The 18,962-nt window shown below is 38.7% G+C and overlaps 12 protein-coding genes across 12 annotated transcripts; 6 read left to right on the plus strand and 6 right to left on the minus strand.

Annotated features, from left to right (window-relative positions):
• Positions 1-177: 177 nt before the first annotated feature.
• NUP133 (Nup133p) lies at positions 178-3,606 on the plus strand (the record flags this gene model as incomplete). Its single annotated transcript, XM_002494826.1, has 1 exon — positions 178-3,606. The coding sequence occupies one exon, from the start codon at positions 178-180 to the stop codon at positions 3,604-3,606; it is 3,429 nt and encodes a 1,142-aa protein (XP_002494871.1).
• A 54-nt stretch (positions 3,607-3,660) lies between these two features.
• On the minus strand, positions 3,661-4,029 carry DAD2 (Dad2p; the record flags this gene model as incomplete). The annotated part of the gene is made up of 1 exon (XM_002494827.1): positions 3,661-4,029. One exon carries the CDS (start codon positions 4,027-4,029, stop codon positions 3,661-3,663), a length of 369 nt encoding a protein of 122 aa, XP_002494872.1.
• Positions 4,030-4,327: 298 nt separating this feature from the next.
• Positions 4,328-6,145, plus strand: SGO1 (Sgo1p; the record flags this gene model as incomplete). Its single annotated transcript, XM_002494828.1, has 1 exon — positions 4,328-6,145. The coding sequence occupies one exon, from the start codon at positions 4,328-4,330 to the stop codon at positions 6,143-6,145; it is 1,818 nt and encodes a 605-aa protein (XP_002494873.1).
• A 161-nt stretch (positions 6,146-6,306) lies between these two features.
• On the minus strand, positions 6,307-7,239 carry CDC21 (thymidylate synthase; the record flags this gene model as incomplete). The annotated part of the gene is made up of 1 exon (XM_002494829.1): positions 6,307-7,239. The coding sequence occupies one exon, from the start codon at positions 7,237-7,239 to the stop codon at positions 6,307-6,309; it is 933 nt and encodes a 310-aa protein (XP_002494874.1).
• Positions 7,240-7,447: 208 nt separating this feature from the next.
• On the plus strand, positions 7,448-8,449 carry UFE1 (Ufe1p; the record flags this gene model as incomplete). Its single annotated transcript, XM_002494830.1, has 1 exon — positions 7,448-8,449. One exon carries the CDS (start codon positions 7,448-7,450, stop codon positions 8,447-8,449), a length of 1,002 nt encoding a protein of 333 aa, XP_002494875.1.
• Positions 8,450-8,471: 22 nt separating this feature from the next.
• ZYRO0A11748g (uncharacterized protein) lies at positions 8,472-11,011 on the minus strand (the record flags this gene model as incomplete). Its single annotated transcript, XM_002494831.1, has 2 exons — positions 8,472-10,000; positions 10,750-11,011. The coding sequence occupies 2 exons, from the start codon at positions 11,009-11,011 to the stop codon at positions 8,472-8,474; spliced, it is 1,791 nt and encodes a 596-aa protein (XP_002494876.1).
• A 282-nt stretch (positions 11,012-11,293) lies between these two features.
• On the plus strand, positions 11,294-11,800 carry ZYRO0A11770g (uncharacterized protein; the record flags this gene model as incomplete). Its single annotated transcript, XM_002494832.1, has 1 exon — positions 11,294-11,800. The coding sequence occupies one exon, from the start codon at positions 11,294-11,296 to the stop codon at positions 11,798-11,800; it is 507 nt and encodes a 168-aa protein (XP_002494877.1).
• A 68-nt stretch (positions 11,801-11,868) lies between these two features.
• MRPL20 (mitochondrial 54S ribosomal protein mL58) lies at positions 11,869-12,483 on the minus strand (the record flags this gene model as incomplete). Its single annotated transcript, XM_002494833.1, has 1 exon — positions 11,869-12,483. The coding sequence occupies one exon, from the start codon at positions 12,481-12,483 to the stop codon at positions 11,869-11,871; it is 615 nt and encodes a 204-aa protein (XP_002494878.1).
• Positions 12,484-12,710: 227 nt separating this feature from the next.
• PRP16 (DEAH-box RNA helicase PRP16) lies at positions 12,711-15,968 on the plus strand (the record flags this gene model as incomplete). Its single annotated transcript, XM_002494834.1, has 1 exon — positions 12,711-15,968. One exon carries the CDS (start codon positions 12,711-12,713, stop codon positions 15,966-15,968), a length of 3,258 nt encoding a protein of 1,085 aa, XP_002494879.1.
• A 38-nt stretch (positions 15,969-16,006) lies between these two features.
• OMA1 (metalloendopeptidase) lies at positions 16,007-17,041 on the minus strand (the record flags this gene model as incomplete). The annotated part of the gene is made up of 1 exon (XM_002494835.1): positions 16,007-17,041. One exon carries the CDS (start codon positions 17,039-17,041, stop codon positions 16,007-16,009), a length of 1,035 nt encoding a protein of 344 aa, XP_002494880.1.
• A 146-nt stretch (positions 17,042-17,187) lies between these two features.
• On the plus strand, positions 17,188-17,919 carry RTS2 (Rts2p; the record flags this gene model as incomplete). Its single annotated transcript, XM_002494836.1, has 1 exon — positions 17,188-17,919. One exon carries the CDS (start codon positions 17,188-17,190, stop codon positions 17,917-17,919), a length of 732 nt encoding a protein of 243 aa, XP_002494881.1.
• Positions 17,920-17,940: 21 nt separating this feature from the next.
• On the minus strand, positions 17,941-18,945 carry TVP38 (Tvp38p; the record flags this gene model as incomplete). Its single annotated transcript, XM_002494837.1, has 1 exon — positions 17,941-18,945. One exon carries the CDS (start codon positions 18,943-18,945, stop codon positions 17,941-17,943), a length of 1,005 nt encoding a protein of 334 aa, XP_002494882.1.
• Between the last annotated feature and the right edge of the window lie 17 nt (positions 18,946-18,962).

An 18,962-nucleotide genomic window follows, 5' to 3' on the forward strand; every position in this document is an offset into this window, starting at 1 on the left:
ATGAGATGAGATGAGATGAGCTAGAAATGAGCTTAGACCCAAAAATTTTTCATCGTTAGTAGTGATTTTAGTTTTTTTCAACATAATGAAGAAGAGATGATGATCCTTTGAAATGATAAATATTGAAGGTATCAAGGAGGGAAAGAGTACTGGAATTGGGCTGTATTGGTTGAATCAATGAGTTCTGGTCAACCCTTATTTCAATTGAGGAAAGAGTTGAGTGTTCCTCTTTCCGCTGGTGAAGACGACACGACTAATCAAACGACAGATACGAATACTAGTTATGAGAGATTCCAATCTGTGGATGTATCTCTAGATACACATCACCACGAGGATAAGCAAACTTTTAACAATATTAAGATTCTCACTGAAAATGAAAGGTACGTGGTTAAGAGATTAGCGCCTGACCTTTCGACATTACCCATTGACTCTTCATCGTCTGAAGGTCTTGTGGATACACATTCTGGCAAGGCATTGGTTAACGATAATGATTTTCTATACATTTGGGACTATTACTCCAGTCAAAGAAATACCAATTTTTGTCGAATTCCATTACATGAGGAACATGTCGTTTTGAAACACGAACCTAAATGTCTAATTACATGGCCAGCTGCTATGGACGATACTACTCAGATGTTTGCAGAAAATTCTGGTGGTGCATTTGGTGGCGTTTGCATTATACATCGTAAAAACGGTCAATTGATCTATTACGAAGATATCGATTCAATTAACAATTTACATCTACAGCTTTCTCACAGCAAAGCACATACGGTTAATCTGAAATTGAAAGATAATGAAAGTGTTACTGAGGCAATAAATTGTGAGCCAGCTGGTATTGTCATTGCTACTTCATTAGGTAGAGTGCTTTTTGTTACGATAAGAGATTCATCGGGTAAACCAAGTGTCAGAGTGAAGCAACAATTGGTTAAACCACAACAAGGGTTTTTCTTCTCCACTTTTAACCCATCGAATGAAGTTGTTTCCTTAAAGATGGGTCCTATTGTCGGTAGGGGTGAGAGATTATTATATATTGTTACAAGAGGTGGTAACTTCCAGATGTGGCACCTATCGGTAAGCATTAGTTCTTACAAGAGATTAGATGTGCAGTTGTTTGAACAAATCTTAGATTCATTGCAAGATCTCTACCCCTTTGCTCATGGATCTTTACAGGTTCTCGATTCTCATCCTTTATTTCCAGATTCTTCCTCAGTTCATCTAGTTCTGTCTTCTATTACCAACGGCGATGAAATGTATTATATTTTAAGTACTATAGTGCTTGACGAGAAGACAAAGAGCTTTACCATTTTCTCAACTTACAGATTGAACACCTATGTGACTAGTTTTGTTGATAAGAAACCCGAACTTTTTATTCCAGCAGCTCTTGGTGAACAGTTAACTGATACAACCACTGTCTTCGTTCTATTTAATGATGCTGTGGTACTTACACAAGTAAGTTCCAAATTGGATTCTTCTTATCCGCTAAGGAGGAAATGGGAAGATATCATTAGCTTTAGAGATGATGTGAATCTGATAGGATCTGGTTATGACTCTGAATCTATTTACGTCATGAGCAAAGAAATTGGCGTTTTGGAAATTAGTGTCACTGGTGAAGTTAATGAGAGTGAAAAGTCTATGGAAGAAGTTAGATTTGTTAAATCTCATGTGGATCAAGCAGTATATTTTTCAGGAATTTCTTCGAACCCCATTGAATTTAATCTACCTAAGGGGATATCACTGGAAGTGGATGAGATAGAAGCAGATTTACGTTCTTGTAGCGACGAAATTTTTCACTCAAAAGGTAAATATATCCCACCCATGATGAATACTTTAACTCAACATTTGAGTCTACGAGTTGATCTTTTCAGAAATTTACTAAATTTTGTGGAACAAAATTTTAATTTTAAGGTATCCCCAAATGAAAAATTAAAGCTTTTGCAAAATTTTGAAATTCTGAACTGTTGCCTTAAACTTTGCATCCTATTAAAAAATTTACCAGAATTAAATGAAATATGGAAGAAGACTTTGAAATTAAGAAATAGTAACTTAACAACTGAAACTCTTTTCGTTGGTCAGCTTCATGAGTTTCCTAAAGTGTTTTCACAATTTTTGGCCCAATTGAACAGTAAGTCGATGCCAGCATCTATCCCCCTGAAAACTTCTGTGGTGGATCTTTTAATAGAATGTGTCTATAAAGGCATTCTAGAAGAAGGTGAAAAACAGCTTAGGTACGATCTTTTCAAATTGGATCCATTAGAATTGGGTATTGAATTACCATGGTTCATCAATTATGAAAATTTGGAGTCTATAAACAGTAGCTTCCTCGATTTTAAGTTTTCGACTCAAATAACATCCGATGAAGATAAGAATAGGTTACTCACTTTGACAAAGACGTTATACTACCTTTTCAACCAGGCAAATCTTTGGTTCAAGGAATATTCTCAAAGACAAGAGACCGAGTTATTTGGCAAATTCCAACTCTTATTCTTAAACAATCATTTGTCATGGAATCAGGCACTGCTGGATTCAAACTTGAAACAAGAGGCCCTACAGATTGCTGAATTTTACCAAGATTTGGAGGCATTAGTGGAAACGCTTGAATCTTTAGATAAGTCGATTTCACAGGAGGCTTATTTTTATTATTTCGATAAATTTGGATATCAATTTGGCTCTACGGTGTTCCAGTACTACATCAGTCAAAACAAATTGGATGATTTATTTTATAGGTTCCCTGAGCAACACGATATGCTGGTTGAATTCCTTGGTAGTTCTGACAAATATGGCGAAGTCGCATGGATACAAGAGATTCTCGATAAACGTTATGATGCAGCCACAACCACTCTATGCGATATTTCCCTTGGTGAAACTAAGAAAGATCAACCCTTAGAACAACGTCAGGTTTACCTGAACATAGCCAAATTGACAGGATTGATGAATCAACCAATTCCATTGGATCAGTTGAAGTTAATTCAGGGTGATTTAGATACCTTGGATGGGCAAAAGAATTTGCTTTTCAAATTACAAGATCCACGTATCAAGCTTGCATCTGGATTTGCTGGGACACCATTTGAAGAGTTATTCCAATCTTTAACCAGTAAGATAGAACAGCATCAAAGTTTGAGTTTACGACTTTTGATAGAGATTTACAGCATGTTGGAAGACACAGATAGCTTCTACTGTGCTTTAAAATTAATTGCATTCAATGGTGATTCCCTTGGTTACGAACATAAAAAGTTTTTAGTCGCTATGGTATGGCGTAGATGCATCCTAATAGAGGATTGGGATTCCATAAAGGACAACACCAAGAGTTCTCTTTACCAAGTGCTGTGCAAATACTTCAGTGAAGAATTTTTCCAATCGGGTCTGGCTCTCCCCAGTTTTGCATTAATCACGGATAGCTCCTTGTTGACCATGGAGTACTTACAAAATGTGTATCAAGAAAGGGAGGACGTTATCAAGGATAGTTTTCGTAAGGAATTTGAATCGGTAAGATCACTGGAACCACAATTCGATAAACGCATCCAATCTATTATTGCAACCGCTAACGAAGCTGCAGGAAAGAAATGTATTGTCAATTACGAAACCAATACAGTCGAATATTATTCCTAGGTATTAATTAAACTAAGTAATATTAATTTTTTCTTTTTTTTTTCCTATTATTATTTAATTCTCATCATCCATGCGTATCCTCACTAAAGTTTCTGGTAATGGGCCGTGTCCATCTTCTGGTTCTTCTTCATCTTGCTTATTATTATTACTATTATTATTATTCTTATCTTTTTTCCATGCACCAACTTCGTAATCGCCTTCAGCGTATTGTAAGAGGCTCAACCCAGCCAAAGATATAGATCTTGATATAGAATTCCAGTTCTCCATGACTCTCGAAACCGATGTGGCGTTTGAATTCATCTGACGAACCTGGCCTGCCAATTCGTCAAGCTGTAATTTCATATCATCAGTTAGAGCAGTTATCTTTTTAAGGGCTTCCAATTCCCTCTTTTTAGCCTCTATTTGCTCCTCTAGAGGCAACATGACCTCGTAGAATTGATTTCCGCAAACAAGAAGACTCGAATAGGACGTCTTGATGCTCTTTTCATCCACTTCTCACCATCAATTTTCACTTTGATATTTGGAATTTTCAATGGATTTAGTCTAGTTGAATATCGTTCTAAGTGACTTGGTGATGGGCCTTTATTTTTGTGGGAAGCTCAGCTATAAACAATAAACAAAAGATCAACAGTATTAGAAGACTAAAAGTTCAAGGATTCAGAAATAGTGGAAGCTATCAGGCTCGTTGAAATTGCTGGCAATCTACTCAGCGTGTTTAATAATGGCCAGGACGATTAAGAAGCGGTCGAGAAGCGGAAGTAGCGGTACTGCCGCCGCCAGTAAAGTTGCCGCTAATGCTTCTTCTTCTTTTGCAACACCAGGGATTCAAGAGCTTCAAGACTTGATGGATGCTCAAGAAGGCAAGATAGCTGCAGTGAAGTCAGCCTACAGTCAACAAAATACACAATTTGCGAAATCCAATTCAGCTCTGCTGATGAAATTGACGGATTTTGAGAAGAAGATTAGTGAATTGGTTCAAGAAAATGTGATACTCCGATCTCGAATCTCCATGAATGAATATACCTATAAGGAAAGGCTCAATGAACAGATTTCTATCTTGGAAGAGGGAATTTCAAGAAGATTCGAAGAAATATTTCATATGTTTGACAGTATAAGAAGGAAGGAAAATTTGCCTTCGGCGTCAACAACATCTGGTAGCCCAATGGAATCTAGATCCATTTTAAAAAGTAAAAGGTCTCGTCCATCATCGGGGAGAACTTCGTCCATACATTTCCAAGATATTGATACCAATGAAAATAAAATCTCGGAAGAGATACAGACCAGGAAAAAGCATAAAAGCTCTAGAAGAGAATCTATATTCATGCCAGGAGATTTCGATTTTGCATATGAAGACCAAGATCAACCGCAAATAGAACAAGAACAAGAACAAGAACAAGAACAAGAACAAGAACAAGAACCACCAGCAGCACCAGAGCCGGAACCGGAACCGGAACCACCGCTGACGGAGACTACGGTAGCAGCAACATCACCACTACCGCTACCAACACAGCAACCCCTAGATGCAGAAACAAATGAAATTCAACTTGGAATAAATGAAGAGCAACCTCAAGACGCGCATGATGAATCTCTAAATTTCACCAACTCCATAATTGATTATTCGATACCTGAAGAAGCTGCCACCGTTGGACCTAATTCAAGTACAGAAGCTGAACCACCAGCATCTTCAAAACTTGAAATATTTAGAGATGAGCCAGAGCAAGAGACCCATCAAAAGCATTCTATACCTCCCAAACAAGAAGGTAAAAATCAAAGTATGACGTTTATGCCGTTAGAGGCATCACAAAGCAAAATTAAACATTCTATGAGGCCATTGAGTACAAAGACAAAGAAAAAGATGGTAGATGAAGTTATGCCTAGCACAAATGTAGCTTGTGATTTAGATTTCCCTCGAACGAGAAGAACTCGTGGCAAGGCCATTGATTATACTTTACCATCACTGAGGGCAAAGATGAGACGGCCTTCAGAGAAATTAGTGGATGCTACGACTTTCACCAATATACAAGACCTACAAGTGACCCATTTAGATAGAAGGTCTAGTAAGGGAAGTTCTCGAAAAACAACCATTTCCCCAGAGCCACTACCAGATTTAAGAGCTAAGTCAGAAGAATTACAAGCGCAAGAACCGCCCAAGGAGAGTATACCAATTGAGCAACCTAAAGCGGTCACGGAAAATACTTCAGAAGGAAGACCAAAAAGTGGTGATGAAAATAAAAGCCAGGATCATTTTTCATTTTCTTCTACAACAAGTACTTCGAGTGGTTCTTCGGGAAAAGCCCTTAAAGATATTACCAATACTCCTAAAGTGAAACAACCACCAAAGACGAAAAAATTGTTCAAAAATGCAATTATCAACGATTTATGTGATCAAATTCCCAATAAATCCCAAAATTCTAGTAATGACCGTAATGTAAGCTTTCGTTTACAAGAAGAAGACTTATCAGTTTTTGATTTAATAGGCGCTGATAAAGTAAAATATCCCCAAAAGACCTATAGAGCCAAATCAAGACGGAAGGCTTAATGGAAAAATCATAATCATAATGTTTATCCTGTAATACAACAATAAAAATAAAGTTTTAATAGTCTACCCAACAGAACTAATAGTAGAAACGATCATTATAATATAGCATGAAAAGATGTTCCTTTTATTTTTTTTTTTTTTTTCTATTTTTTTTGTTTCTCTTAAACGCTCATATTCATTTGAATTCTACCGTGTGGATGATAATTTTCAATTTTGAAATCTTCGTATTTGAAGTTATCAATATTATCCATTTTCCTTGCTATCTTTAACTGTGGGAAATCTTTTGGAGTTCTGCTCAATTGTTCTTTCAGAGCGTCAATGTGATCCTTATAGATATGAGCGTCACCCATGGTATGGATAAATTCACCAGGTTCCATATCGCACACATGTGCAATCATCTTGGTCAAAAGTGAATAGGATGCAATGTTGAATGGAACTCCCAACCCCATATCACAGGACCTCTGGTACAGTAGACATGACAATTTAGGCTTGCCCTCCTTGGGGAAACTAACGTAGAATTGTGAAAATACGTGACATGGTGGTAATGCCATTAATGGGAAATCTGGTGGGTTCCAGGCGCTCATGATAATTCTTCTGTCGTAGGGATTATTTTTCAATTTATGAATCACTTCGTGTAACTGGTCAAACCCTTGTCCCGTATAGTCATCGTCACAAGTTCTGTATTTGGCACCAAAGTGCCTCCATTGGAAACCGTAAACAGGACCTAAATCACCTTCACGTCTGTCGTGCAATCCAATTTTATCCAGGTACTCTCTAGATCCATTACCTTCCCAAATTTTAACACCCTGTTCAGATAACTTTTTACCATCAGTACAACCTGAAATGAACCAAAGTAATTCCAATATTATACCCTTTGTGAAAACTTTCTTAGTAGTTAATAATGGGAATCGATCATTGGACAAATCAAAACGCAACTGTGGTGGAGCAAAGATACTATATGTACCAGTACCGGTTCTATCAGGTCTAAATTCACCTTCATCGAGAATCCTTTGGATCAAATCTAAATACTGCTGTTCTTCAGCGTTGGCACTTGAACTTTCAGTTCTTTGTCTCTTGTGTTCTTGACCAGTCATGATGAATCGATCTAATGAGTAATTGATGAATATGCAACTATGTCTAGGGCCGTAACCAGTGGGTCTTGTAGTGTTGAATTTACGCGATGACCTTTCAACATGGTTTTTTTCAGTAAATGTACGTATACATAATATAGCAAACAATCAACACATTATACTCCTCAGTCGACGAATTGAAGCTGGAAAGAAGCCCTAAGAGATTTGTATAATGACTGATTTGACCAATAAATTTAAATCATACCTCCACATTATCCAGGATAGTGGTTTTACTGCTGAGGATGGATCCGATGGATTCAAGGGAAATGAATCGAGCACTAATAAAAGTAAGGAAACTGAACGTCTAAGGCTACAGGATTCGTTCATTAAGGAATGTTACGATCTATTAAAATCATTGACACAATTGCGTAAGATTTTAAAATCTGTAAGGCCAAGCTATATGAATGAAGATGAAATGAGTGAAGAAGAAAAGGACGACGTAGATACTGAATTGAGACTACAATTCCAACAGTATATTCAAAAATTTAGATTAATGGAAAGATATGAAAATGAAAGGCAGAGGTTGATTTCAGAGGAATTTTTATCCTCAAAGGCATATTTGAAAAGTTTCTTTCAGGGAATTAGTTCTGAAAAGTTGACATTATTTCACAAAGCCAACAATGAATTTAGATTGGGAGTGCTCAAATCTTTGAGCATGTGGCTCAACATCTTCTCTAGTGAATTTTCCTCTATGCAGCAGGAGAGACTGGATGCACAGAGGAAATTTGAAGCTCTTGACTTCAATTCAGGACTGCAGAATGTCGTTAGCGTCAGTTCAGTATCACAGACACCAGTTGTGGAGTCAACCCAAGAAGAAGTTAGACATTATGAAGAAACGGTTTCCAAATTGACACAAGAACAATTGCAGTTGTTGGAGACTGAACACGAGGAAATGTTGAATAAAAAAAATGAGCAGTTGAAAAAAGCTGAACAGTTGAACAAGACAATTATAGATATCGTTGGTATTCAACATGAAATTTCAGCACACTTGCAAGAACAATCTCAAAATATTAATAGCGTATTGGATAATCAAGAAGACGTGGAAATAAATATACGAGAAGGTAATAAGCAGCTGACGAAGGCAAAGAAATCGGCTGGCAAAGCCGCTAAGATGATGACTTACATGGCAATTATAATGGGGTTTATGATACTTTTCTTGGATTATATAAGTTAAAATAGATTCCTTTATTATTATTCTATTCGATGATCGTACCCGCTGCAATGGTCCTACCTTCCTTTCTCATGACTATTCTGCTCATTCTTCTATTTTGAGTAGATGTCAGGAATGGGATCCATCTTTCCTTTTCGACCAATTCAATTTCGAAAATAGCAGCTTGATTAGAACCCAAGTGCTTCACCTTTTTCTTGATAATTTTACTTGGATCTTGCTTGTCAATAATCGAATTTAATTTACTGACCCTTGCCGGTTGTTCATTAACCCCCTTGAAAAACATGAATGGTGTACCAGGCAATAGAGGACGACTCATTTGAAAGGTTAAAGCTTGTACTTTCAATGTGTTCCTCACTGGGATCTCCACACCAACAGATGCAGCCAAATCACCTGCTTCAATGATTTCTGCAAAGGCATTACGTAGTCTGAGGACTGCGAAATCACCTTTGGTGGCCACAGGTACTTTCCGTTCATTATTATCGATGGTGATTCTATTCACTACAACACTTTGTTCACTGGGGAAAATGTTCAAAGTTTCACCTGGCTGGATTGAACCAGATTCCACTTTACCGGAAACAACCACTTCTTCGTTTTTATTGACAGAAATTACCTCTGTAATGGAAAACAGGAAAGGTGCATTGATAATATCTTCCTGGTATGATTTCTCTATTTGCTCAGCTTTATATTCCAATTCTTCCACTAGCGAACGTCCCTGGTACCAATTCTGCATCTCATGTGTGGTTCTCTTAACGACGTTTGCACCAGTTAGACCACTGCAGGGAATCCAGCTAATTTGTTCAGGTCTGTAACCGATAGTTTCAAAAAAGGAGGAAAGTTCACGTCTGATTTGCTCGAATCTTTCTTGGTACCAATCAACAGTATCCATTTTGTTCATTGCAACAATGATGTGGCCAACACCTAAACTTCTTGCTAAAAGGGTATGTTCCTTGGTTTGACCATCTAGGTTAAATCCAGATTCAAATGCGTCAGTACCGCAATCAATGGATAAAACGGCAGCATCAGCTTCAGAAATACCTGCAATGGCATTGGGAACGAAATCTCTGTGACCAGGGGCATCCACGATAGTAAATCTCGTCGATGGGGTTTCAAAATCGTTTGTGCAAACAGATACTGTAACACCACGCTCTCTTTCTTCAGGTGTTTGATCCATTACCCATGCCAGATGGAATGAACTCTTACCAACAATCTCACTTTCTCTTTTCAATTTTCTCAAGTGGCTGATATCTACTACACCTAAATCGTATAGTACTCTACCCATTAAAGTTGACTTACCGGAATCAACATGACCAATCACAACAAAACTACAATGGGGTTTACCTTTAGATAAATAGTTCTGAATATCAATTGGATCAGTAGGCTTTGTTGGTTTCGTAGCCAATTTGGGTTGTGATTGCTGCTTTGCCTGTTTTTCCTCTTGAACTTTTAATTTGGACACATTTTCGGTGACGTTGTCTAAAGCCCTTGATTGAGCTTCTAGCACAACATCATCAGGACTTGGCTTCTTGAAATTTTCCACCGCCTTTGTTTTTGCTGCTTTAACAGAGTTAGTATTACTAAAACTTGCTGGAGGATAATAAGGTGCAAACATCTCATCGTAATTTCTCTTTTGTAACTCTTTACTGGGTTTATCAGATGCAAATTGTTTCATGACAATCGTAGCCAGGACTAAAGAATCATTGTTTTGTGGTGGTGTAGGATGGTTAGCGTTACCTCTCATCGCTCTGATTACCTCCCACGGATCTAGAGGCTGCCTCTGAGGTGGTTGTGATGGTGGTAAGTCTTCTTTCTTCTCCCTAGGTTTTTCCCTTACAGGCGCCTGTTTCCTTAATGCAGATAATCTTGAACCTAGAGAACTAGGTTCATTTGTACTCGGTTTTTTCAATGCTGCAAGTTTAGAAACAAGACCGTTCGTATTCGTGCTCGCACTCACACTCGGTTGGGACGCCCTTAGCCTCTCACCTAGGGTCCTCTTAGGGAACTGCTCGCCTCTAGTACCATTTCTCAACTTCGACAGCAGAGAAATACTTCTATCCTCCTCGTCATTCGGAGCACTGGTTTTGGGAGTATTATTTTGAGCTGCTCTAGCCCTGGCTAACTGTTCCAATTTGGATAACCCACCTGATGAAGATCCTAGGCTCACTGAAAAGTGTTAATAAGATGAACCAATTTATTTTTCGTTTTCATTTTTTTAAAGCACTTCTCATTCTAAATGTGAGCATTCAGGACCCAGTTAATTAGTAGAGAATGAGATGCAACTGAAAATGCCTTTCGTTTATACATACCTTCTGATTTTTTCTTCTTGAAACTTCTTTTCAATATTTTTAGAGACTCATCTGGGTCAAAATTAGTTTCAAAAATCGTCTTCTTCAATGCAAAATTATCCCAGCCCTGATAATCCACCATCTCCTTTTTAACATGGGGGAAAAGCTGGTTCATTAACTCGTACTCATCGTCATTCAAATACTCGTCTAAATCAGCCTCGTTTTCGAATTCTGGTAATTCTTCTTCATAATCCATCAAATCATCATCTTCGTAAGCAACCATACTGGTCTAATGATACTTCTTACCACTTACTGTATACCTTATTGAATCGTTTTGTAGTGATTATCTTTTGCCCCAGTGCTCTTTTTTTTTTTCATTTTTTTTCCGACGGGCATGACAAGCATCGCTTCCAAAAGGTCGCTCGGTTAACTTGACTCATTATGAAGTCAGAAATCTTTGATAATCACCAACATACAAAACTTTAGAACACATTTTATAAGTCATTTGCTCGATTCTTGACTAAATTTTTAGCGTCCTACGTCTTGTTGAAGTCGATGAATTTCGATGTTAGCCGTTAGTTCGATGAGTAGTAGTCGAGAAACTGCCACCACCAAGAGTTCGTCACTAATACCGTCAACTTTCATTTTGGCCAGATCGAGTAGATATCACAAGTGTGCTTTGTTCAACGTGCTGCCGTCTGATCTTACAAATGAAAGTGCGTTTGCCGGTGAAAAGTGTAGATTATTTTATGGAGATGTAGTTCTTGATGAATATATTGAGAACGGCAGTAGTATATCACGGTATATTTTGAAATTTGAGTGGAATAGAGGTGGTAGTAGGAGGAGAAATGTGTTCTGTCATACTGAAGTTATGGATAATGTCCATAAATGGAATGAAACTATTACTGAGTGGTCATCGGAGAGGTTTAGGATAATGATGCAATGTTCGGATGATAGATATATACTATTAGAATTACAAATTTGTGAAACTAGCGAGGATAGAAAATTTAGAGACGTTCTATGTAGGATTAGTGAGGAGTTTGAAATTTGGGCGGAGCTAATGGACGATTAGTAGGTTGTAACAGTACTCTATTTACATGTTAATTAATTTTATTTTATTTTACTTTATTTTATCTTATCTTAGGAACGGTACCATAACTCTTTCCTTCTCTTTCTATCCTCTCTTGCGGTGACTCTCTTTACATGCCATTTGGATTTTATAGTTGTCAGACGTGAATCCATCTCTTGTTTCCATTCCTTTGGTGGTTCAGATACCATCGAGATGAATAGCGGTGATACGTTGTATTGAGATGCTAATGATTTTCTAGTATTCTTTGCGGGATCTTCTAATCTCAACCTGCGGATTTGCTCGATTTGTTCTGGATTTAGGTGATAGCTTTTACCTTGGAGACTGCTACGGCTGGGCAAGACTGGTGGGGCATCCGGTTTGGAGAGTACATCTTTGGATGCGATTTCTTGGACTAACTGTTTTCTTGGATCGTTTGATGGTAAAAATGACGAAGGAATGGTTTCACTGTTGATAGATCCTGTAGGAGAAGATGGTGCTCTGTTAAAGTATAGTCCTGCAGGTACTTTAGCCCTCATATAACCTTTATAATTGGATGCAGAACTCTTTGCATTGTAGATAGTGGAGGCACCTTTTAGCTCTGGAGTCTTCTTTGAATTATTGATAATTTTGCTCAGATTTTTTAGCTGGAAACTGGAATTGTGGATTCTCCGTACGAAGCACTGCATGATGGTAGTCAGATATCCCTTGAAAGCCCTTGTTACTGCATGCAATGGGCACTTCTCTTGCTGTTTCTTATGATTTTAAGCTGCTCATCAATCAATATTGAAAAATGGTGGAAGAAAAAAAATCAAAAAAAGCCCAATCGCTAAATACGTGCACTAATGTATAAGCGATGAGCAACTGAAATGAACTAAAGAAGACCAACAAGGGCCCATTTGAGCTTCAAATTGCCATGTCTGATGATGAAGAGCTTATCAGGTTTGTCCAAGAACATAGAAGCTCGACGGTTACTTCAAATTTTATCAAGACGCTAAGGAAATTGGTTGAGAACTGTCGAGGTGACTCTAACAAGTTTGTAGCTGGATGCAAAGCTCTTGGTGGATTTCAAGGTCAAGATGAGTTTTTAGGGACATTGTTTGTCAGATTAAATGGTAGAAAGGCGATTCCACTGCCGCCTGTTAAGCGCAAGATTCGATTACAGTTGGATTTAGATGAAGACGAAGACGAAAATGAAGATGGAGAAGAGCAAGATATACCACTGTTCAAACCCAAGAGGAATCCCTCGCAGTTCAAAAGGATTGATAAGAATACTGCACAGAAACTGAAAGAGTTTAACAAGGATGCTGCAGTGTTAAAAGATAAGGATAAGCAACAAATAAGCACAACCACAGAAGAGGATAAATCTGGTACTTCAATTGGTATGCCTAAGCTTCAAGCAGTCTCTGATAATGAAGAGGAGGATCAAGAAGAGTCTGGTAATGATACTGATGGATCTGTTGTTTCCGAAGATTCTGTAGCCGAGGATAGAGAATGGTACAATTATGACGATGACTACGGCAATCCAGTGACAGAGGAACCAGCCAAAGACATGGATTTTAAGAACCCTGTACAATCTTACAAAAATTTCAAAATGCCTACGACTTCGGTACAGTTGTACACCATGCCCGTCAGTCAGAGAAAGCAGTTTTTACCTCCATTTCTCAAAAAAAATTATCAGTTACAAGGTGTTACTGATGCGACGATCGTTGGTTCTTTCCTCGATTCCCCTTTGAGTGGATTGGTGAATCCATTTAAGAATCCAGATGGTGAACTGTCCGTCAGCGCCAAAAAGGGTAGTCATTTAGTAGCTCTTCGACGTCTACAGAAGGATAAGACTCAAAGATCAAGAGAAGCCGCCGATGTGGTGGGGACCGCACTAGGTGATGTTTTGGGACTCAAGGAAAAGGACCAGAATCAAACTGCTGTCGATGTATCTAATGATGCTACAGACCAAGAGGTATCTTCAAGAGAGGATATTTTACAAGCTCGTAAATCCCTCCCTGCTTATGCGATGAGATCTCAAATCATACAAACGATTAGAGATAATCAAGTGACTATTATTATTGGTGAAACTGGGTCTGGTAAGACAACGCAGTTGGCTCAATATTTGGATGAAGCTGGTATTTGTCAAAGCGGTAAATCTATAGGATGTACCCAACCACGTAGAGTGGCAGCGATGTCTGTGGCTAAAAGAGTTGCATTGGAAATGGGTGTTGAATTGGGTCAGGAAGTCGGGTACTCCATTAGATTCGAAGACTGTACTTCTAATAAAACAAAAATCAAATTCATGACAGACGGTATACTTTTGCGTGAAGCATTGATGGATCATACTTTGGAAAAATACGATTGTATTATTATTGATGAAGCGCATGAAAGGTCTTTAAACACTGATGTCATTTTGGGGTTGTTCAAAAGGTTACTGGCTAGAAGAAGGGATATTAAGCTGATCATAACATCTGCTACCATAAATGCTACAAAATTCGCAGATTTCTTTGGTGGGGCACCTTTGTGCACTATTCCAGGTAGGACTTTTCCCATTCAAATTATTTATTCTAAACATCCAGTATCCGATTACGTGGAAGCCTCTGTCATGCAGGCAATACGTATTCATTTGTCGGCAGATGTCGATGCAGGTGACATCTTAATATTCATGACGGGACAAGAAGATATTGAGGCAACTAATGACGCTCTACGAGAGAAATTGACAGAGGTCTATTCCAAGAGTATGGGTATAACCCGTTATGATGAGATTAATAATGTTGAAATCTTTCCTATTTATTCTGCACTGCCAGCTGATGTTCAAAGTCGTATCTTTAAGAAGTTGGAATCTGGTAAGAGAAAGATTGTGATCTCTACCAACATTGCCGAGACTTCTTTGACTATAGATGGTATAAGATACGTGGTTGATTGTGGATTTTCCAAGTTAAAAGTTTACAACCCGAAGATTGGTTTGGATAGTTTGACTATTACTCCTATTTCAAGAGCAAATGCTGATCAGAGATCTGGTAGAGCTGGTCGTACAGGGCCTGGTACCGCTTATAGGATGTATACCGAAGATGCCGCCTACGATGATATGTACAGCCAAGCAATTCCGGAAATTCAAAGAACTAATTTGTCCAATACGGTACTTCTTCTTAAGTCCCTACATGTCGACGATATCCTAAAGTTCCCGTTTATCGATCCGCCTCCGTTACAGACTTTGTTGGCATCGTTGTACGAATTGCATTTTTTGGGGGCACTGGATAATTTTGGTAATTTAACTTCCTTGGGAACTGAAATGTCCAAACTACCATTGAGACCTTCACTTTCTAAGGCTTTGCTCATTTCTGCAAGGAATGGTTGTAGTGAAGAGATGGTCACCATCGTTTCCATGCTTTCAGTTCCAATCGTATTTTACAGGCCTACAGAGAGACAGAAAGAGTCAGATCAAGCTAGAAGCAGGTTCTTCGTTCCAGAATCTGATCATTTAACGTTCTTGAACGTTTATTCTCAGTGGAAGAGTAACAGGTATTCTCATAGATGGTGTGGTAGACATTTTCTTCAATACCGGTCATTACAAAGAGCTAGAGACATCAGAGTCCAACTGGTCAAAATTATGCAATCACAAGGAATTCCATTGGTTTCCTCGGGTACAGAATGGGATATCGTTCGGAGATGTATTTGTTCGGGGTTTGCTCATCAGGCGGCTAAAATATCAGGTTTAGGTAAATATGTCCATTTGAAAACGGGGATGGAAGTTCAGCTGCATCCTACAAGTGCATTATATGGGATGGGTGATCTTCCTCCTTTTGTTGTCTACAACGAGTTGCTCATGACAACTAAGGAGTACATTAGCTGTGTCACATCGGTGGATCCTTTTTGGCTAATGGATTATGGTGGACTACTCTATGACATCAAGAGGATTAAAGAAATTGATAATAATGATGTAAAGGGGTTTTTCCAATTAGTTGACGAACCGCAAGAGAGAGAGGATGAACCTGATGAGTTAGATTTAAGGATGAAGGATTGTTTAGCCGCTAGAGATAGAGTCATTCGACGTCTTGAAGAAAGCGACAAGAAATTTGCACAACAGAATAGCGATTCATTACGTTCGTCATCGTCATCATCGTCAAACAAGAGGGATACCGATAAATCGGTGCAAATTGGATTCAAGAGACGACGTCCGTTTTAAAATGGTATATTCATATGTAATAAGTAATGTATTATTACTTAAAACCCACGTAAAATGGTAGGAGGTTCAGGTGGACCAAAGATACTATTTTGAAAGCCCCTGTAGAATCCACCAAATTGGCCACAATCAGATTGATCATACAATTGAGAAGCTTGAGATATCCATTCACGCATGTTATCAATTCTACGTTCACTAGCAGGATGGGTACTGAGAAATTCGAATCTTGCTCCAGCACCAATGTTTTTCTTCTCAAAATCAGACATTCTGCCCCAAAGTTTGATGGATTCTTGAGGATCAAAACAAGCCCTTGACATGATCATCAGTCCGATGTAATCCGCTTCTGTTTCCATTTGCCTCGAGGCGGGCATTCTTAGAATGCTGTCCAGCAACAACCTGTTAATGGATTCTGCACCTGTTACTGTGTAAAGCAAGGTACTCAAAATCAGATAGATGGGGGTCTTCGACAAGTTTTCAGCGGTATGTCTTGCCAATTGATGAGAGAATTCATGGGATAGCACAGTTGCCAGTCCATCATCATTTTGACAAATACCCAGGATGGAACTAAATACAAACACTTTACCCCCTGGTAAGACAAATGCGTTAGGTGGCGCCCTTGGGTTATTAACAACATGAACTTTCCATTCAATACCTTGTAATGAAGATTTATCCACGCTTGGATCTTTTAATGCTGCATCCACTATCCTCGAGAAAATTTTGCTCACTCTCTGTGTTGTTGGATGGGTATCAGGTAACAGGAAAGGTCCTGTTTCTCTAAGGATGGATTTATAACTCGATTTACCAATCATTAACTCCAATGAAGGCGGTATCCATAGGAATCTTCTTCTACCGCTCACAGGAGCCTCTTTCAAATTAGCTAAGTAGAACAGTCCCCCGCCACCTGCTACAAATCCAAGTATCTTCCTGGTTGTAGGATCATATATGTTGAGTTGAAATCCAGGTCTTGCATTGTTAAACCTTCTGTAAGTGGCCTGTTGATAGGTTCTAAAAGCCGTGAGCCTTGCAGATGCATTTTTAGCACTGGGGAAGATCTTACTACTAAACCGTTTAAACATCGGTGATCTATTCGTATGTGTATCTGATCTTGCTTTTTGTGAGATTGAATGAGTAGTCCTTTATTTATAGTTGATGGAACTTTCAAGTTAAACCCATCGCATGCTAACCTAACAAGAATACTAAGGATATTCAGCACCAAGGCATCATGGGTAGGGCAGAATATGGTACCGCTAAATATGCAAGCAAGCAGATGAAGGCCAGAGGCCTGCAAAAGTTAAAGTTTTACTGTCAAGTGTGTCAAAAGCAATGTAGAGATGATAATGGATTCAAATCACACATTAAATCACCTTCTCACGTTCGAAAGATATCACAAGTATCACAAACAGATATTGATGAGTATACAAGAGAATTTGAAAATGATTTCCTAAGGCTACTGAAGTTGGCCCATGGTGAGAAGAAGATCGAAGCCAACAAGTTCTACAACGAGTACATTCAAGATAAGGACCATGTCCACATGAATGCTACTAGGTTTACATCTCTGACTAAATTCATTAAATATTTGGGACAGACTGGTAAGATACGAGTTCATGGTGTAGACGTTTCCAAGGGCAACAATGATAAGAGTGACGAAGATGCTGATGATGATATCGATATGGGACAATTGATGATTAGTTATATAGACAACTCTCAGGGAAATCTGCTTCGAAGGGAAAAACTACAGGAGCTTGCGAAGGATGAGAAGAGTGATCAAGAAATTAAAATGATGTTATTACAGAGACAGATGCAGTCAGCAGCAGAGAATGTAGAGGAGGATAAAGAGGAAGAGATAGCTGCCCCGGTAGTACGGGAACCAGTTGGTAAAGTTTCCCTCCAGTTAGGCAAAAGTTCAAGTCGATCCAAAAAGAGACCCAATATTCGTAAGAATGTGTTTCAATGACAAAGCTTATTTATTCTGTGTTTAAATATCGAACTCTACATCCGGAGACACGCTGCGGTGACTTTGATGATCCTGATGCTGCTGTAGTCGTTGAATCTCCATATACTTGTTTCTGGTTTTGAAATAAAGTATCCAAGCGGTAATCGTCAAGACCACACCGGTGACAAGAATACTTATCAAATCAAATAGTTTGGAACCTGTAGAATTCGATTCACCAATATTTTTAATACGAGAACCGACAAACAGGTATGCAAATAATTTAGGTGAGGCAATGACTTGGGCAATGGCAAAATTGCGTAATGACAATCCGTGTACAGCCGCAACAGCACCATTAGTTAAGGAATAGGGAAATGGGCATAGTCTTAGCAATGCTAAGATCCAATAGCTATGATTCTCCTGTAAAATTGCAGCAAACGCCTCAAAGCGAGGACTTGCATGCACTAATTGTTCAGCTCTTGACCTGAGTAAAGTCTGGAAAACTGCAAAGGATGCAATTGATCCAAATACAGAACCTGCTACTAGAATCATCCAACCCTCAAACGATACACCATAGATTAAACCTGTAGATGTGCTCAAAAAGGAGAATCCGATTAATGGTGGGAAAGAAACGCAAAAGATGAGTAAAATCAATATGAAGGCAGTCTTCTTCTGAGATTTCAATTCGTTTGATGTATGTACCAGCCAATGTAACATAGGTGTATGGAAGACAAGCAACAGTATACCCAAGACTAATGCACATAACCCACCAATGATAACCGCGACTTTCTGCCAAACTGGTAAAAATGCATAGTGATTCATCAGCTTGAAGAGAGTTTTTTTGAAATGACGAACTAATCTCTGACGTGGTGTCAAATCGTATACATCTAAGAAATCGTCTTCTTCACCAACGCCATCACCACCAATATCGTAGTCATCATCATAATTAGGCCTAGATACCATAGCTGGGCGTGGTGAAGTTGAAGAACCTCGCATTTCACTTAGATGAATCCTAGCATCTTGGCTTGAAGCTCTAACGTGTTGACTCATCTGTGAGAGAGCTTCAG

This window comes from Zygosaccharomyces rouxii (assembly GCF_000026365.1).
Source record: "Zygosaccharomyces rouxii strain CBS732 chromosome A complete sequence".
In the NCBI taxonomy this organism is placed as follows: domain Eukaryota; kingdom Fungi; phylum Ascomycota; class Saccharomycetes; order Saccharomycetales; family Saccharomycetaceae; genus Zygosaccharomyces; species Zygosaccharomyces rouxii.